This window comes from Pollicipes pollicipes, unplaced genomic scaffold (assembly GCF_011947565.3).
Source record: "Pollicipes pollicipes isolate AB1234 unplaced genomic scaffold, Ppol_2.1 Scaffold_6686;HRSCAF=7923_pilon_pilon_pilon, whole genome shotgun sequence".
In the NCBI taxonomy this organism is placed as follows: domain Eukaryota; kingdom Metazoa; phylum Arthropoda; class Thecostraca; order Pollicipedomorpha; family Pollicipedidae; genus Pollicipes; species Pollicipes pollicipes.
In genome coordinates, this window is record NW_023596921.1 from 36,713,236 (window position 1) to 36,733,890 (window position 20,655).

The window sequence follows — 20,655 nt, forward strand, 5'->3', positions numbered from 1 at the left end:
GCCCTCCCCAAAAACTCTAAAGCAGAAGGCATCTGTCAAGAGACAGTTGGAGAAAATACTGTAAGGCAATCGGTGGGTTACACACAGCCATGTGAGGCACGGCAGTTGTCAATATCTCGACCGTATTGAAGACAAAACGCAAGCTGAAATGTGTTCTCGCACTGCACATTGCACACAAGTAGGACGTCAAATGAAAGAAAATGTTTGCTGTTGCATAAGATTACATATCTGTTTGCCTCGTTCCCCCCCCCACCCCCCCCCCACTCCGCCTTTGCTGGATTTCCTCACCCTCACCCTTGCTGGATTCCCTAAGAGATTTAAGTACGATGCTGCATCGATTTCTGTGGGTCAGCAAGTGTGGCACAATCAAGCAGAGAGAAATGATTAGACCCAAGGCTCAAGGAGGTATGAGCACGACAGATGCGCAATCTCACATTGCCGCTTTAAAACTTGCATGGATAAGGCGACATGACACATTCGAGGCAAAAATGGTCAAAATTTTCACACTGAAATGGATCAGTAAATTTTACATGCAGAAAAGAAGTACGCACTCTCTCAGAATAGTTGCTGGGGGGTCATCTTAAATCCTTTCTGGAAGGAGGCTATTATGACGTTGACGTCACTGACGCACGGACGCTATTTGATGAGGGGCACGATATCAGAGAAGGTGATTTACGGTCCACCTCCCTTTGGCTTTCTGATCAAAGTAAATGTGCATGCACTGGGCTGCGGAGGTGGCACAGTTAGGGAGTGCGATGACTTACTAACACGGTTAAAAAGAAAAGGGATACAAAAATGTATGGGAGCCCAGTGGAACAAAAATTTTCTTGGAGACTTGGTGGCAGGGAGTGTACTGCAATATGATGAATGCAACAAAACATAATGTACATATATGTATATATATAATATATATATATATATGTTTATATCAATTTCAACAACTGTCACTGAGACACACGCTACTAACATTCTTTTACAAAGATTAGGGTTAGTAAATTTGATGGTACGCCCCAAGTGCAATCCACAGTGAGGAGCTAAACAGTGAGGAGCAAGTTCGGTCGGGTCGAAACTGCCACTGTTGGTCAATGGGTTGCGTTTGAATCATTCAGTGGTGGTGTTTCTTTGAAGGCATTTTGGGCACCACTTAACCAGCTTTAGAACTCGCTATGACTTTTATTTTTTAAATCGTTATTTCAGATGGTGATCAAACGACGTTTCTTGCGATACATTTTAAACGGATATAGTAGCCGGCGGCCCATGTAGACCTAAAATCACCCATGCAACCGTCGAAATTTGCGCTGGGATTTTGATGGTAGCATGCATATCCATAATCAACTTTGGCAACATTTTACTTTGATTAACCCATTAGAACCATGGCCTGGCAGCGCGACGAGAACTTGGGTGCTATGACATGCCCGGCCTAGCCTAAGCCAGTTTTAGACCGCGTGTAAAACTAGCCGTCAGTTTATATCAAGATGTACATCGATATTCAGGGCTCTCACGATCTGACTAAAAATTTCTAGGCGAATAACGTTAAGCCTAGGCGTAATCGTCGGCGTAGGGTTAAGCCTGAAAAGGTCAGATGGGCATACACAACTGCCTGAAGTATTTCAGACTTAAGTTCAATGTCAGTCATAGCGGACCGTTTTAATGAAGGTCAAAATATATACTCGTGGACCAGCGTGCAAGCTTTTCAAACCGTTGAGTTTGTGCACATGCTATTTCGCGAAGTTTTGTATGTTCAGCCTAGCTTTTTCGTAATTCGAGATGCATGGGCGAAGTTTTTGTTAGTCGGCACGACCACTCCTGGAATGGCAGCGCTGTCGCCAGTCACCGCGATCACTTCTGGAATCGTAGCGAGCTGCTTAGTGCTTTCAAGAGCTTAGGCGGGTGGGGTTAGTGAACAGACGATGCATGGCGGTTTGGAAATAAACTCCTGATGATGGACGAGGCCGGAGAATTGAGAATTCAGAAGAAACTCGATGTAGCCTCTGGAATATGTTTTGCACGTGGAGCATATCGGATATGGTCCATCTATCACGAGCCGGGGGTTTGTAACGCAGCGAAGTTTCTTTCAAATTGTGCTTGCTTCGCCGGAGAGGCCCGGCGAAACAAGTGATCGGATATGCGTAACAGTGCGGCGACGAAAACTAATGAGGGAAACCAAAACTAGGGAACGGAAGCATACGGATTCGTTCTCAATGCGCGGTACAAAAGTTCTAAATAAACACATGACCATGTTTATCAGGCAATTCAGATTTTGGTGTTGGCATATTTATGCACATTGATTTGCTGCGCTGTTGGATTATCATTGTGCTAGATGCATTGGTCTGTTTATCCGCAGACAGCCGTCACATTTACACCTGCGTCTTAGCGCAACCGTCCTAAGTGGAATAGATTAACGCTGGCAAGCTCCGTCGGCCTTTATTTTCGGCCGGAATTCATTTCGTGGTTTACCTACGCGCCAAGTCTATATAGTCAATAATCCATAGAGCCACGCTTATTTAGTCAATATAGATACGCACCAAGTCGGCGCAGATATATTTCCAACGTTTCAGATCGTTCACTTTTATTTTAACCAGGGGTGAGTGCTTTATGGAGCTCACCGGTGATGAGGGAGACCACTTAATCTGATTTTCACCGAGGTTGATGTGGTCTTCCTCCGGTTTTTCCAATCTCATCGCGAAACGGTCCCATGTAGACCAAAAAGACTTGCTGACTTTTCCTGGCCATCAAGCTTGCAAGGCCTGACATATTGTTTTAATCCGAAATCGCCAGGAAGGAATGATTGAACGGCGCGTGTCGTCACGCCGCGCTCTAGGGAGCACGAGCGATTGCAGTGGCCAGGTCAGCGCCCCTGGGCCGCAGCGCCAGGTGAGAATCGAACCCAGATCTTCCACGGGAACGCGAACACGCTCATGACTGAGCTTTCCGCTTTCTACCGCGCGATTCGATTCATGGGTTGCAAACCTGGACAATCCGCTGTCTTTTTACAGTTATATATTTACAAGGCCCGGAGTTTTTTAAAATCGGCTGGGATGAGGCTCAGCGAGGTAAACCACGTTAAAAGCATGCGAAAGACAATTCCTTTACGAACTTAATGCACTTTGCTTTCAAAGGTGAGGCGGCTGGCGATGAACTTTAGGGCCCGGGGGAGCTGTGGGGGGGGGGGGGGGGCTGCCACGCCTCAATCCGCTTACGAATCTATACCCTTGGCGTTGACAGATTACCTCCTTTTTATTTTATTTTATTATTAATTACCTACTACTACACGCTATGAAGACGATCATTCTGATAACAGGATCTAGTCATCGCCAGGTATATCACGAAAGGCCTTTCACCACACGCAATGAGAATATTGTATTGCGTTTGTACAAGACATTACGAGAGGATAAGATCACCATATACTTGCGTTATCGTGGCACTGCTCCATGGTTACGGTGATGGGGTCAATATCTGTTTGCTGAAATGAAAGCTATTACCTCTGTCGACCACGCACTCAATGATTCACGCGGAGAGATCGCAAGGGTAGATAAAGGTAGTCACCGGAGTGGACTTGGAAGGAGGAAGTAAGGCAATGATAGCTTAAATTCCAATTTGCTCGATTTCTCTACTTAAGTAATATATCAAGTCAAAGGGCCCTTGTGAAGTCTCCAGGGGGCTTATTACTGGAGGGCGCAGCGTGAAAAAAAAAACACTCCTTCCAACAATCTCGCCGTCAGATTATCAAACTGACCACTCTCACTGACATTTTGTGATCCTTCTCAACCACACCCTCGGATCTCTACCGACACGCCTGGCCCCGTATGCTCCACACCACTCTCACTCCTTCTGTAAGAGGCACTCTCACTTCCCCTGTAAGAGGCACTCTCACTCCCCCTGTAAGAGACACTCTCACTCCCTCTGTAAGGGGCGCTCTCACTACCTCTGTAAGAGGCGCTCTCACTCCCCCTGTAAGAGGCACGCTGTCAGGGACACTTGCTCCCAGCTTGTCCTGCGTGGACCGTGCCTCCATTCACTCAGCGAACACATGCACATAATAAGTCATATGTCTGAATGGCGCCAGGAAATTCCCCCGGCCGCCCAGGCGGGGAGGTTGGAAATAGGCCGCTCGGCCGTCGGGGAGGGGGGGGGGGGGTCAGAGGTGCGCGAGTCTCGGCTGACGTGGAGTCGGAGGTGGGCCGCTCGGCCGTCGAGGAGGTCAGAGGTGGGCCGCTCGGCCGTCGAGGAGATCGGAGGTGCGCTGCTCAGCCGTCGAGGTCGGAGGCGGGCCGCTCGGCCGTCGCCACTCTCACCTGTGTTGACCGTGTCGCCGAACAGGCAGTAGCGCGGCATCTTCAGCCCCACCACGCCGGCCACCACCGTGCCGGAGTGCACGCCCACTCGGATCTGGATATGGTTACCTGAAGACGGTGGCCACTGGTCATCAGCGAGTCGGGCGGCGGACCGACGCACCCAGCTGCAGAGAACAGTTCATGGTGAATTAACTCGCGGGTGCGACAGTGCAATGCTAGCGTGAAAACGGCACCCACAGGCAATGATGTGTTTCATACGAACTGGGCTTTTCGGTCCTTTTGGTCTTTGTGGTGTGTGCGTAGGTGTAGTTGTTTAGACGGGGCAGCAGTAAGATCCTGATGCTGGGAAAAATGGAGCATACACCTACGTCGATGCATATAAAGAAACAAACGCTTCGTGTGTCTGCAACTCCTGAGGGAATCGGCCGCCATTGAGCGTGATGTCCCGTATTTCCCGGGGCACGCGCGCGGGCTTGTCATCGGCCGGACTTCTGCTGCCATGCTGGCTGGCATTCTAAGCTCGCCAGACCTTCCACTTCCGAGCAGAGCGCGATCGAGTGAATGATTGGCACCACTCACGCGCAAGTGCCATGTTAACGACCAGTCGCATGGCTCGGACGTTATTGCAGGCGGCGACCGTTAGAGGATATCGTTGGCTGGAGCTCTGCTGATGCAGAAAATTCGGCAATACAAATTAATGGGCGGAATGAGTACAATCATGGCCTCATTTTACGATATCGTCTTCAATAGCAGTCGCTATGGTGCTGAGGGCTCGCCGCGTCACGAACTGGGCTCCCCGAGCAATAAGCCCCTCTTCAGCCCCCTAAACGCCCTCGTCTGCCATGATAAAACCGGACATTCAGTCAGAATGAGATCATACGGCCATTGATGGCTTAAAAAAGCATTTAAGTCACAATCCAATTTCTAGCAACCAAGTAGCTATCGGAGCTTAATTGCACGCACACATGAGCCAAAAGACATTTGTTAACGTCGCGCGACGTCGGGGATGTGGGCAGGAAAGCAATATTTGGCAATGCTTCAGGCCGCAGCTTATTAAAGTCCGCGGCACGCTCGAAACGGAGCGGGGAGGGATAAAGATAGGTCGCAAACTTCCCAACCATGCAACACCACGCGGGTCATGTCTTTTATTTTCAGGATGGGAAGCGGGTCGCTTCCCCGCCGTCACCTTCCTTTAATTCTTCTCAGCTGGTCCTATCACGCATGGTACGTCACTTACCACTTACACGGAACCTTCAGCGAACATGCGTCGTCGCTTCTCAAGCTCGGGCCAGACCCAGTGATATCAGCCGGTGCGCGCTCTGATCACCAAGGTCCGGCTGCCGCGTGGATAGAGTCGTAATAAACTCTGCCCAGGCCCAGTGACGTCAGCCTGTGCGCGTTCTGCTCACCAAGGCCCGGCTGCCGCGTGGATAGAGTCGTAGTAAACCCTGGCGGAGCTTCGGCCGGGCCCAGTGATGTAAACCGGAGCGTGGTTTGCTCGCCCAGGTCAGGGCGCCTGTGTGAATTGTCATAAGCTTCGGCTGGACCCAGTGACGTAATCTGGCGTGTAGTTTCCTCGTCCAGGCGCCGTGTGAGCCGTCATAAGCTCCGGCCGGACCAATGACGTAATCCGGCGTGTGGTCTCTTCGCCAGGCCCGGGCGCCGCGTGGAGCCCAGGCCCAAATGAATGACGGCCCGGGGAAGCGCAGCCGTTGGTCGTGCCGTGAGAGGCGTGCACTACTAATAACCGCAGCAACCGTGATTGACTCGTGATCCTGAGCGGTCGATGCACGCCAGGCGGCCGCGGCGGTCGGCCCGTCTGGACCCCTTTCTGGGACCGGGTCCGATGATCAGCTCTGACGGTGGCCTCGGCCACGAGCGACGTCCCCGACGCTGCAACTCCTACCCACCGCACCGCGCGCGTCCGTTGTGACCCGGCCACTGCATTTGAAACGTTAGGCACCGTTCCCCGTCGGTAGCTGGAAGCCGTTTCACTACTTCGGATTGAAAGCAGTTCGGATGGGTAAGCCCATTACGACCTGTCCCGTAGTTCTCTGGCTAGCCTGTGACGTCATTACCGCAGCCCTTTCGGAACTTGACCGAGAGGCGAAGTGAGCGCGGCCAGCCGCGGTTGTGTACACAACAGCGTCCATAAAGTGCCAGCAGATGCTGACGATCGTGGGCGTCGGGAAAATGGGCAGCTCTCAATTGCATATTAACAGCGTGATGGAAGATTCTGCTTTTGGCCGCGTAACATGCAAAGAACTGTGCAACATGGTCACCTCTAACTCCGCCATGGCTTCGTCCTCCTCCAGGGCTGAATCAGTTGGCTTGACCTGTCGCCCTACCTGGACTTACAACGTTCTTCTTGAAGCGTCGGATGCGCTGATCTCGGATATCACGGCATTGACATGTGACATGTGACATTCAACATGTGGCAAGTGACATGTGACATCATCGCGGAGCACGGAGCCCTGGTGTTGCCCGACAGACATAAAAATTTAACTCCGAGGGACGGACCTCAGCGGGTCGGGGTGAGCCACAGACTGGCGGCTTGCAGTGTGACCCATGCAAGCCGGTGGCCCCAACGTAACCGGCAGACACGCGTCTAGCGTGATCGCCACTACGTACAGACAGATGTTCGGTGTTCCTGTCAGACGGACGGGACGCGCGCACCGACGCGATGCCGTGGACGAATTCATCAAGCGTGGGAGGACACTGGTTCCCTCCTCGGCTTTGACTTCGCGAAGCCGCAGCTGTCCTCCAGTGGCTTCGGATTCGGCTTCGAATTTGGGCTATTTTCACGGCTGGCTTCGGCTTCGCGTGATTTTGAGCAGTTGGCGTGGTCCTGGGCTTTAAGTTTGGTAACATTTTAAAACGCTGCCTTCGGCTTTGACTTCGGCTCTTTAACTTGGACTTTTAAGTTTTGTTTCCTAACACACACAGGTTTTAACTTGTGACCCCGGCTTCCGCTCCATGCGATATTGAAGCTGTTCCATTCAGCTTTGTGACTGGGATACATTTTCACAGCAGTCGTGACTATCCTTTACAAAAAAAGCAGTGCTGCCCCCCCCCCCCCCCCCCTGTCATCCCAATACACCGCGCCACTTTTTAACGCTGCGGCGCGTACATGGCTGAAAGCCCAAACCAGCCAGTCATTCTCGGGACCAAAAAACATCTGACGACGGCGGGAGACCTAGTTGACCGAAGTGCTGTACATATGCTAACACACAAGACTTGTAAATGGAAGGAAAAAAAATCTTCCATCACGCACCGGTGTACAGGCTGGTGAGATCCATAATTACCGCGCATTTACCATACCGCCTGCCGCCGGCCACACACACATGTGTACATGCTCGTGAGACACGTGATGAGCGCGTGTTTATCACGCCGTCTGCCGCCGGCCACGCACCTGTGGACGGATCCGTCAGGCCTGTGATGCCCTCCACCATGTCGAGCGCCATGTCGCAGATACGCTCGGCGTGGTTATCGCGTTTCTCGGGCGCACCGGCCACCACCATGTAGGCGTCGCCGATCGTCTCGACCTAGGAACGCAGACACCGCGTGACGGGCCGGACCGGCCGGGCCGGGCCGGGCCGGGCGGGGCGGGCGGGGCGGGTCCAGGCCCGACCAGTACGGGCCAGGACGGGCCGGGCCTCGGTCAGTGCCTGGCCGGTCGGGCCTCTGCCAGGACGAGCCAAGCCTAGGTCAGAGTGGACCAGACTTCGGTCAGGACGGGGTGGGCCAGGCCTTCTCCAGGGCGGGGTAGACCCGGGCCGGGTATTCAGGATCTCATTGTAGAGAAATGGCAGAGCCTGTTCTGCTGCGCCAGGTCCGGACCCGATGCCGTTGGTTTGATCGAAGCTGGTGTAAGATGATTCACTTACGGGATCGTGCTGGGTCGCTGGCGTTGTAACATTCCACAGGCCCTAGTACTACCGGGTTTTGTATCTCCCAGACACGTCCCGGTCCATAGCAAAAGCAGCGTGAGGCTGTCGGATGAAGACATATGCACACAATGCTCGCGCCCCAAGTCGGAATCCGGTGATGGCAACTATGACTATGCTACCATTAATCATGCAACCATTAATCCTGCCAGGACGGCCGCAGTCCGCGTGAGTTTGAGCGAACCGAAGGCGGAGTTGAAATGTTCTGTAAGTTGAGCATCGACCCATTCGGCCGGGTCATAATACTGCTTGAACTCAACTGTGTGCGTGCACCCTCTGCTTAAAATGGGCCCGGTCGGCCACAAATCGTCCCCGTAATGAACTTGTACAGTTTGGATCTCTACTTTTGTGTTTGACTTTTGGATTGAAGACGGGAACTTCCAGCCGACTCTTCGTAGTTCGCCTTAACACAAAAACGTGGATACTGACCGTCCTGAATTTTGATCACACATTATTGGGTGCGCAGTTTCACGTGCCGAATAAAAAAAAAACAGTTCGGTCAAGGAGCGTGGGAGATATTTTTGGAGGCGTCTTCCGGTCTCCCGTTCGTCAGTGGTTTTCACAAGTCTGCATGCCGTCTTAGACCCATATGCAAAGCTACGTGGAACGGATAAAAACGTCGTTGGGCGCAGTCTGACTACACTTGACGAGGCAGCCATAATACACATCGCAAAATGACGTGAGAAAAGGTCTTAGTTCATGTGCGTGGGCACCTCTACATTTTTTAGCTTTCGTTCTGTCACATCGGGTGCGGAACCTGTAGCTTAAAATTACCGATGTAACAAACTGTGACGAGTTGATCAAAAGGACGTTCCTGGCTTTCTCCTCTATCTCCAGCCCAGTTCTGCAGTACTCGGAGAAAAACTCCGTAGAGATGACGACAGCAGAGTGGGAGATTTTGGACAGATCTCCGTCATTCTCCCCACCTATTCATGCCATGCCCGCCATCCAAGTGAATGCTGACGACCTTAGTTATCTTTCATTGTGCCGAAATTCCCCTCTGAGGCTGGGGATTACGCTTTCAGCAATAGTGCTAAGCTGAGGAAACTTAATGAAGCTCATCAGGATGCATGGGCTCCGTCCAACGAACAGGCGAGATCAGCAAACCTTTGAGGAGCCAAGAGAGGCCAAAGTAGACTGCCCCGAGCGACAACAGTGCCGCGCTGCGAGCGTACATTATCAGCGACCGGACGCCAGCCGCCACCCGCGGGCTACGGTACCTTGTAGACTTCGTTGAGCTCCGTCAGCTGGTCGAAGATGGAGTACATGGAGTTCAGCATGGAGACCACCTGCATGGGTGAGAGCCGGCTGCAGATCTCGGTGAAGGTGACCACGTCAGAGAAGATGATGGTGACGCTGTCGAACACCTGCGGCGCGGGTGGCATGTGCGGGCCCGGCGTTTCACATCGGAATGAGACTGGCGCGCGTCGGACGTCATTCATTACTTACGTCATTCATTGCAACAATTTACACAGGTAAACAGCCCTGCTTCCAAGGACGCGTCATGCAAGGCATCCTGAGACGACTGGCACCTGTGGAGCTACTGCTCCTCGATTTCTCGATAATATTTGCCGGGTCCTGTGCCCAAAATTCGCGACACGGCGACAGGACCGGACATCCAATGCTACAATAACCCGTAGTCGACGGAGGCACCCGACATTGGCCCGGAAGAAGGTGTTTAAGCAACCAACACGCTCTTCAACTTGCAGCAAGGGCAAGTCCCTTTGCATGAAGAAGAAAACTTCCGCTCGCGTGCATGGCAGTTGCTGGGAGACTCGAAAGAGATGACGTAGTTGGTGTCCCATGGTTAGAGCATGGTGGTAACCGCGTTAGCGGTGTCCGAAGTGGCATGCGTCACATTACTTTTTCGTGATGGTTTCGTAAACACCACAGAAAACAGCTCTGTCTCGCTGGGGATTGGTCGGTATCCCTGGGGGGGAGTTGTGGAAACATGGCATAAATATATTTGTTGGAATAATTTTGTTTCTCAAAACGGTTATCGCATCAGAATAGGATCAATAAGGCAACATCTGGGTTTCGTAAGCATGGATATTGAAATAGAGACCAACTTGTTTTTGATCTTCAAAATACGCTAGGCATCATGCATGGATCGCCATCTGCAGGGGGACATGCCTAATGTGGCATTAGGAAATAAATCAATGCTAAGCTTTTCACGTTTACTTAAATACATCAAAACAGGCTTCGAAGTGACATGTGGAGTTTATTTTTAAGAAGAACGAGGGGTATCTCCACTGTTCAATGGCACCCCGAAAACAAAACGGCTCTCCTTTGACTTTAAATGACCTTCACCTTCGTCGGTTTCTAAAAACGCTGCCGGGGATTGGATCATTATCAGCACCACAAGGGCGAGCCCAGGCGACAAAAACCGACGACAACACCGCAGCTCCGAAGCATTAGAAAAGTAAAATTATGAACTTAGATAAGTCCTTTCCATGTCTGCATTAATCGGGTGGAGATAGTGCTGGAAGGGTATTACAAATCACTGTCCTTCATTTTGAAGGAAATCGATGACTGGAAACGCTTTCGCATTTCCACAAAACAGAGATATTGGTTGAAATTTGCTTAATACAACTGTACCGAGGGAGGAACTGTTCACGGAAATCAGTGTTCTCGAGGACTCCAGGGCGTTACCTCACACGTGTCCACCGGGTTCTCGCCCTTCCGCAGGCGGTTGGCCACCTCCTTGGGAATCATCTGGTACAGCAGCTCGTCCGTGCGGCGCATCTCCTCGTCCAGCTTGCGCATCGACTCCTCCAGCTTCTTGGACTTGAGCTGCTCCTGGTCGAGCGCCAGCTTCAGCTCGATCGACTGCTGCGTGCCGGCCAGCATCAGATCCCTGGCGGCAGGAGGCGGAACTAACGCCGGGTTCCCACCCCGCTCCCTGATCGGTATTCACGGCGCGAGATCGTCCGCGGGCGGGCGGATATGCAGTGCGCGTCGCCTACGTTGTGAGGCGAAGTGCCCCAGCGGACCGCCCCTCCACTCACGTCCGGCTGTCGCGCGAGTGCGTAGGGAAATCTGAAGCCCCGTCGCACAGTGGGGTATGAGTGTGCTGCCATTCGCGCGGCTTGGGCGCGGTCTAAATGAGGAAAGGATGTTGGCCGCTCACAGGATGCGTGAAATCCTGCAATTTATTCGCAGTGCTGCAGGCATCAACAACGAAAAGGATTCGGCATTGCTGCTGTTTGTGTTCAAGGCCGCATGTGTGATAAGGTTTGATGGCACACGGGGATAAACAATTTATGTACCTACAGAATGATACAAAATAGCTGAAGAAACCGTGTCCGTGGTTTTGCCGCATTCGATAATCGAGGATGTCCATCATCCCGACGATGCCAGCGCGCCATGCACGTTCTGCTTAACTCTCGACTCTCACCACTGCTCTGAGATGTCAGACCAACACCATAAACGCAACGCCTTTTGATCATGCTGTTGGACCAAACATCATCTGTCTGGCTCCTTATTTCATCCCAAAGTGAACAACACCAAGTTTGTGCAGTGTGTCAAGCGCGATGTCAATATTCTGAAGCCCTCGCCTCTTTTTCGCTGCATCGTGCCACTGTCGGTCGCGCGGTGTCAGAATGGCTGGAAGTCTGCGATCTGCGAACAGGCAGATAGACACCGCGCCTCGCCAGGCTGACAGATGGCGAGCGCGCCATTGACAGTGTGCCGACGAGCATTGCGTTCGCTCACTGCCACACGGCCTTAACAGCCCGCCAGAGGAAGGGGAAGGGGGGGGGGGGGGCGGTGACAGCCGGTCACTCACCTGCTGAAGTCGTGCATGGAGAGGTCGTTGATGAACAGCCCCGTATGGATCATGGCCTCCAGGTCGGGCATGACCGGCGTGCCCAGAAACAGGATCATCTTCCAATCGTCGAAGTACATCATCTGACCTGAAGGCAGGTCGAGCTCGGGCATCACTCACATGACTCGGGCATGACTCACAGTCCAGTCTCGCGGCTGCGGCCGACCTCTCCAACACCGTGTCACATGGAAATCAGGTGGAGGGGATCAGGCTGGACTGGAGGCAGCTTTTGTGCTTAGTGACGGCCTCCCAGCGCGACCACCCTATTCATGCAAAGGCTGATTGGACTGGGACGGGGAAGCCCAGAGTTTAAATGAAATACTGCTGAATTGCAACTTGGAAGAAATGAACTTTTCTGCGCCCAGCAACCAAGTACCGCTATCTAACATTAGCAAACGCAAATGCCCACTCCTCCTTCTCAGCGTCGCGCTAAACGCGAGCGCGAGCGCTGGCAAGCGCACAGGTCCTCCCAGCCAACCTTTCAGGCGGAGGTTCTTCTCCCTGATCATGGTCGCATCGTCAACTTCTGGGTGCAGACCGTCCTTCCCATTGGTGCTCATGCTGTTCAGCTGGGATGGTGCGTCGATGGAAATGAGCTCAAAAATGTTATTGGTTTTCTTCAAAATCTGCGGCGGAAGAGAAATGTGTGAAGTTGTTAAAGGGAGTGTTTCACACTTGAGGTACTGGGGCAAGCATCATAAATAACGGAATTAGCCTGCTTGCAACTGTTGTTTGCATTTAGGTGCAAAAGATAGCTCGGGCCAACACAACTTAATGGAAATGTTCCATCTTTGAAAATATTGAAGAAAGCATCAGATATGCCGAAATAAGGTCACTTATGATCGCTCGTATATTTTTAAGCGGAAAAGACTGCTCTACACGACACACTTTCACTGTTAACTAAGTATTCTCCTCAATATGTCATTGTTTAATTACGTCATCATTCCATGCATAACATTGATTGAAAGCCAACTGACGGTCGTTATGTCTGGAGATCGCGCACACGAACGCCAGATATGAACGAATCGACAATCACATTTGTCTAGGAGTTGGCTTGCACATGGCTAATGGAACTGAAAGATTTAAATGACGATATTAGGACACCATGGATGACTGGGTGACGTTGAAATAGTCTCCTTGAAAAAGTCTTCACATTTTTGCGGGTTTGTAGCTCAAAAACTAGGAGAGTTGATCTTAAGAAGGACAGGGCTGCGAACTGCACCGGCTGATCTTCAAGGTGGCTTTTTCAGCTCACAAGCCTATGCAAACGTCCAACACTCCCTATAAAGGGAATGTTTCGCGTTTGGTGGTGTTGGTGGTGCCTCAAATTGAAGGATCATTTTCGGTCCGTTAAATCTCAGCTAACCAGAACTTCAGTTGCCGGATATTCGGCCAGGGGAAGTAGTTGTTCAATTTAGGTTGGGGAGCTGAGCACGGGAAAACGAAACAATCACGCCAATAAAAGGACCTTCCCGGATACGACCCAGTTCCTTTCCAAAGCCCAAGGTTGGGATAAGGAGGGTTCAGCCCTTTCGCCCAACTGAATAGGATACTACACCCCTGTGTTCGGCATGATGAGTTCAGAGTTCCCAGGCCTGTGCCGGGTTACCTGTCTTTAATACACCGGGAGGTAAGGTTAAACGACGTCATAGTGTAAACATGGGTTACATTGTGAGCACTCGGCGTTTTAATCTCTGCTTGTGATAATGAACATGTCATAGTAAGCACTTAGTAGTGCCTCGTGGATTCCCTGCCGGCTTTGCCCCTTTGGAATTTTCATCTATCGATTCTTTGATTTCGACTTAACTCTGTCAACTTTTAGTCCCTGAACTCTTTTAATTGAGCTTCCAATTCGACTTTCCACTTTTTGTCGTCCGATTTTTTCCGATTCATTTTTATCCCTGTTGACTTTTGTTGCTTTTGAGTTTATGTCCATTAACTTTTTTCTGGTCTGACTTTTGTCCCCGTCGACTTTTTCCATTCGATCCATCGTGCGCACACCATGCGTGCCTGCTCATCAGATGCCTCCCCGCTGGTGATCTACTGCGGACTGGTACTGATTGCCACATAACTTGCTTGGAATCATGGCTCATCACGTGGCACAGCGAATAGCTCCGCATCCATACCTGATCCCCGGTCTGCGACAAATCCATCACAAGTGAATGCCTCCAAATGAAACAAGTCTGCAAGGCCTTCAGCCGTAATGCAATGAAAACGTGCCTCGAGTGTTCGGCGCGGCAGCAAGGTGCGGCAGTACTGGCGTTCCGCTTACCTCCGTCTGCCAGCTTCAATTGAGTCGGTATCCGTGAGGCTCGCTCCGCCCTGAGCTGCCACCGCTGAACAGACCGCACTGATTGGCTGACGCAAAAGCAATCGCGCTGATCGTTACAAGAAAATAAACTTTGCAGCCATTGCGGACGATGGCGGCCAATCAAAGGCATCTAATTTGTAGAGAGCTCTCATGCGCAATGCTCGCCAGCTAGCCTCTCAGTCTGAACCATTATCCAAGGGAAATACGTCGTGAGTGCACATCAATTAAATAGATGAGTCAATGACTCCTGCGGTGAAGGCTGTACCACAAACGAGGCCTTAGCGCATAGCGTATGTTTCAAAAGGAGGTGTAATTCCTTAAATTACGGCTTCTCATGGGCAAAAGTAAAACCCAAACGGTGACTGCTTCACCAACCGCAGCCGTCCGAGACATCGCCTAAGCCGAGATGGCATCGTGTTGGATGTGATAGAACACTTCTGCCACTACTTCATTTCACTTGCTACACGCTGCGTAAGTCCGACGCTCGGCACCCGTTGCATTCCTTTTTTAATTTAAATTCAAACTATTCGCTGCAGTTGTGTTTGAACCATGTTCTCGGCAAACACAACTTGTGCTGACGCTGACTCCGCCTTCCAAGTAGTCCAAATTTTGGCAATCTGGTGTTTGTATTTACCGCACTGAGCATTGCGGCACGTTATACTTTTGTCACCAAACTTTGTCGCTCACCTGGGATTTCACGATCGGGTGACGGGGTCAGGGCTCACGCAACAAGCGCTGATTAGCGTGACCACTAACACCAGCTATCCATGCATTCAAAAAGTTCTGAGCAGAGATTCAAAAGGCAAGATAAGATGCATTAGTATTTGCTCGCAGTCCATCAACGAGATGGTTTGTATAGTCTCCGGTGCTTTACAATGTTCGGTACGTTCGGTTCGTTACGACTCCATGACGTCAAATACTAAATGTTTAGAAATACTAAACGCAGAAGATAGCAGAAGGCATCAAACACATAAAGATACTAAACGCACAAAGTCTAAATATAAAACTCAGATGTGTATTTGGAACTATGCGCTACAATTTTTTTTCTTTAAAAGTATGCACTGCAGTGTGTTAATCTTGCAAATTTGTGAAGCCGAACGAGCTTATGTTGTAAGTGCATGGGGGTCGCACTGACGCGCAGAATCAAACGCATGTGGGCGCGCAGTGCAACAGGTTCTCAGGATATGCTTAAAACCAAGGCACGAAACCAATTAGGCACAAATACTCCGTACTCCGTACCCGGCACTCCGCATCGCTTTTGTGCCACGCAGCGCGCTGATGCCATTTGTGGTGGGACGGGCTATCCCCTACGCCGAAGACATGCGGTATATCAGACGATAATCGAGCCGGTGACGAAGTGTCTCCAGCCCGCCATGTCTGCACTCACTTTCAAACGAAACCGTTATCTCTGGTCTGGGCCGCTGGGTCGGTGAAGTGAAACCAAAGTGCCGCCCTGGGTAGATGTGAAGCTTCCACAAATGGAGGGGGGAGGAGGAGCATTATAGCGTAAGCCAACTGTTTCCAGACAACGCCGAATATGCCAAGTTTCAACATTAAGGAGTACCTGCGATAAGAAAAGTACGGGATATTTGGCCGACGACGGTCCCCAGTCGTGTGCGTGTGCAGCCCCCCCCCCCCCCCCCCCCCCCCCCCCCCCCCCCCCCCCCCCTCCACCCGATTCGTGCACTTCCCCGACTCGTGCGCCATCTTACGGATGCGAAGCGGAACTCGACCAGGGGGCGGACCAGGTCGAACCAGTCGTTGAGCCGCTTTCCCAGCAGGTCCGGCAGGATGGTGAGAATCGACTGGCCGAGGTTTCGCACCGTCAGGTCAGCCCTGTGGGGTCAGGGATGCCAGGTCACCGCCGGGTCAGACTGGGAAACACCGCAAACAGGGTCGTCACCAGGCACGCGAACAGCAGACGGCAGCGTGTCCTAGATGTCACAGCGAAGTGAAGCAGTGTTATGCCAGGGCGGCAACTCGAGTAACGGGCAAGGTCACGTTTTTAAAGGTCCTGGGGTCAAACAGCATGAGTTGCCATTGACTGAGCCACGAGGTCATGCTCGGGATAACTGCCGTACGCCATCCGATGGACTGAAACAGTGACCGCAATCGCCAAAGCCACGAAGAACGTAAGATGGCGGCGGCGGAGAAAACAGGGAGAATTTGATTCCCGAACCGGTAGGAGTGGCTCGCATAGAGACATGAGCACTCGCGCACGCTCAGGCACCAGGCGAGTCTTAGCGGACAATGCCCACCGGCCTTTTGCTTAAACTTGATATTGGCGCCCTATGGTGATGCATAGAAACCATTGCCTTTAAGGAGCAGGTCTCGTCATCCCATGTTTTTTTTGTGGATATCCGCACGCCACTAAAGCTTGGCAGGAGACCGAGCGTCCGCTGATACAAGTTATGCTCAGCTGGGCATTCGGACTAATGGGACTTCTGCTGAACCCGTTGGCATCTTTCCAGCTAGCATCTTTCCAGTTAAGCTCGGACGTCTTGGGATTCCGGACATAAAACTGATGATCTAAGTTTAATAAGCGCTCCTGGGCAGCTGCTGCCTATACAACAGACGAATCACACGGTCACAAGTGCCACGTATTGCGCTGGACCTCCCAAAAGAGCCTTGTGAAACTAATCAATATCAGTCAAACAGCCGCAAACAGCCGCTGAATCAGTGAAATCATTCGATGAATTGCATTCCATCAATGCAATTCATCACAAGTTCCAACGGGTTAGTCACTACTAACTCGTTGCATCACAAGCTGAACGAGTTAAACACACTACTTAAAAATCTAATCATACTTTATTCTACCGCAAACCTCATGCTGTTTGATCTGAGCTTGTGCCTCTCTCCAGGAATCGTTCTGAAAATATCCAAGGCAAAGGAGCCACAAAATCAAAATAATTACCCATCAGAGCAAACGACACGTTGAGCAGATAGAATGTGCCATGTCTTACATGATGTGCTAATGATGAACCACAAAATTATCAGTGCTCCTTGCATGGACTGGTCATGCACCGACATCTTAGCCAACACTGAAGGACTTAACGGAAGCAAGTTGAGCCCAAACCGTGGGACTTTGGAAAATCTTAAGCCACTGACAGATTTCATGCATCAATAGCGCTCTCTTGCATTGGTCACACCTCAACAAAGATGTTCACTTTAAATTGTCTGAATACATGAAACTCATTTCACTATATACAACCACGACTTCGTAGGTGAATTAGCGCGGAATATACGATTAAAGGCTAAAACGCAGTATTTACACCAGGCCAACTTTTTATCGCGCAATATATATATATATATATATATATATATATATATATATATATATATATATATATATATATATAACATAAACAATAAACATAACAATAACCAAAACATATATATATAACATATATATAACACACATACATATATATAACATATATATAACATACATATATATATATATATATATATATATATTATATATATATATATATATATATATATATATATATACATATATATATATATATATGTTACAACAAATTGATATGGCCTGTATAACATTACAATAAACAGCAATCGAACAAGCGTAATCTGGTGCCTCAGAACCATACCACGATTTAACTAGGGTCTCGGTCAAGTCACGTATAGTTCATACCAGGTAATAATCAGGTCATCTTTATTTTTCCCGGTTGATATACTGTCTCATAGTGACCGGTTTGGAAATGTATCGGCTGCAATGCGTCATCGGACTAATTTATCACAAACAGACGTAACACACCACATTGGCTCCACACTTTGAAGTTAGCCTCCCGTGACCGCTGATGGGGACCTGATTTGAGCTCTGGTGGTGACCTGGTGACATGCGGTTTTTGAGGTACACACCATGCGAGCCGTTTCAGATGCGACAGTCCAACTAGTAGATGAATTACGTCGAAGCGATGAAGAACAAGAAAACAAAGGGTGAACTTGTGCCTGAGGAGGCCAAAACCGCTCCGTAAACCCTCGTTGATGACGTCAAAACTCAGTGACCTGACCTTATATCACGGGTGTTCACCCAGACCGAGTGAAATTGAGCACCTGTCTGGCACCGGCTATTTGGCGGACCAGCCCAGCGCGGTTCGGAAGCTATTCCACAAATCCAGGGCAAGAAGCTTCTTTTATTCCCAGGTGGTCGCGGATTCGCGGTAAGCCGATGTAGGAGTTTCTTTTCATTATTATCACAATATTCGCGACCAGCCGTGACGGGTGTGAGTCCTGGAAACGAGGGCCCATGTCCGGTACAATCGCTCCGGCGCGCGTCCCGTGCAATACCGATAGCCGGCTGGGTGTCCGTGACGGCCGCAGTGGGGCAATCTTTTGTCATCCGAGCACAGTCGGGGGGGGGGGGGGGGAGCGGGGACAAAAGAACCAGGCCAGAGCGGCTCTGGCCGGCTCTCCGCGGTCTCCGGCTGTCCAGCTGCCTCCTTTGCCGCTGCGAGGGCTCCTGACCGGAAAATGCTTGCGGCTCTGCCACCACGGGCAGATCCAAAACACCGCCCTGGAGGGAGGCAGCGCCGACTGGGAGGGGGATAAAATCCGAAAGAATGTGACGAACTTAATTTGAAGACGTTTCTGTAAGGGACAATGTCGCTCACGGTCTCCGCTGAGCTTGCTGACATCACAGCGATGGGACATGCGGCTTCGCAGTTATTACAAGCCGATCGGGTAACAGTAGTGTCATCTCACGTGAAGGCAATGGAGAATGGAAACAGCTCGAGATGATGCTGGCTCTGATGGGCAGGCTCTGCTCGTCCCGCACCAGCTGGAACGAGTGCGCCTCGCGGTAAGCTTGGTTGTCGAACGTCAGCTGAAACGTCACGTGGAACGAGTCCATGAAGGAGTCTTCGCGCACCAGCTCGATCTTCATCTCGGTGTCGTAGAAGTGCCGCGCCACCTGCCCGAAATGAGCGGTGGGGAGTTAGCAAGTGCGAACAAGTTCCTCTGCATCATAACCGAACGTCTAGGGGTCTGTCCTCAAGCACCGCACTCAGATCCCACCAGCATGTGTTTTGTTGTGTTTTGGGCCTGTTCGTTGCTGAAGATAAGCGATTACATATTTCCGACGAACTACTTCGTTTTCGCTTTCATGTCGGATAGTTATGCCTGATATTGTCATATCTGATATGCGCTCCCTGCAGGTAATATTTTAAGGTCATCACGGGTATTGACCTAAGACGTACCTTAATTCTGACTGTTGGTTATACGTGGCCTTCTATGTGTAGTTCGCTGGATTAATTCACCTCCCACCTGGTGGTGTCGCTCCTTGACTTATAAATGGCATGCCTACATCAAAAGTTCATCATAGTTCACTAACCTAAAATCATTTGTGGTGCTCTGTTTTGGGATTATAAATCCTCCTCCTGTTGATTCTGAATTCACGTGAGACTTCTTCAGGGCTCTGGTAAAAGGCTAGAAAATCATAACAATTTTCCAATTAGTAATCGATTGTCAGCATATCATTACGCGCTACCAGTAAGCATATGGAACGAGCTGGAGCATGCCTAGTTAAGTCTCATAGTCTAGTTTACTGCGATAAAACATACCTATAAAACATTTCGATCGGCGTATTTCAGCATCAGAATGTTGTTGCTAACACTCGCCAATGATTTCCTCTTGTTTAACCGCACGCTAAATTGTGTAACGGCCAACAAGCGTTCGACTGTCAGATATTGGGTACATTGCTGTCAGATCTGAGTCATGTGCAGATAAAAGGATATATCTGGCTTCACATAATATCTTGTACATGATCCCCCCCCCCCCCCCACCCCACCCCAAATCGTCTTCTTTATCGATGAGGTCGTTTTATCTAAATTTGTAATTGCTCAAAGCTCATAACTTAAAATAGTTCATAGCTCGTAACCTTTTTTTGGTTCAAATGTTCAATGTTTTTTTTTGGTTCAAATGTTCAATGTTTTTTTTTGGTTCAAATGTTCAATGTTTTTTTTGTTCAAATGGTTCACTGGTTCAAATCGCATAGCTTGTAGCAGCTCACAGCTCATAGCCTTCACACCTCCAAACCAGTCACAGGTTTTTGTGTGAAATGTCGTGCGCGGCAAACACAGCAGGGTCGGACGACATCCGACCGGCCGGGCGCCGTCGGTACGTGCACACGTGCGCCGTTGGCTAAACACGTGGAGCGAAATTCGACGGAAACGCTTGACCACATGCGGCTCGCAGCTCAGTAACGAAAGGTCGCAGTGAAACAGAATCAACACATTTATACGGGAAAGGAAC

The 20,655-nt window shown here is 50.4% G+C and overlaps 1 protein-coding gene across 1 annotated transcript in view; it reads right to left on the minus strand.

The window, feature by feature from the left end:
- Positions 1-20,655, minus strand: part of LOC119108258 (soluble guanylate cyclase 88E-like) — a 31,437-nt gene that overhangs the window by 3,385 nt on the left and 7,397 nt on the right. Inside the window, 9 exon segments of the mRNA XM_037231838.1 lie at positions 4,296-4,403; positions 7,708-7,840; positions 9,463-9,609; positions 10,895-11,099; positions 12,030-12,156; positions 12,547-12,694; positions 16,092-16,215; positions 19,108-19,138; positions 19,141-19,315. Coding sequence (XP_037087733.1) covers positions 4,296-4,403; positions 7,708-7,840; positions 9,463-9,609; positions 10,895-11,099; positions 12,030-12,156; positions 12,547-12,694; positions 16,092-16,215; positions 19,108-19,138; positions 19,141-19,315 — 1,198 coding nt within the window.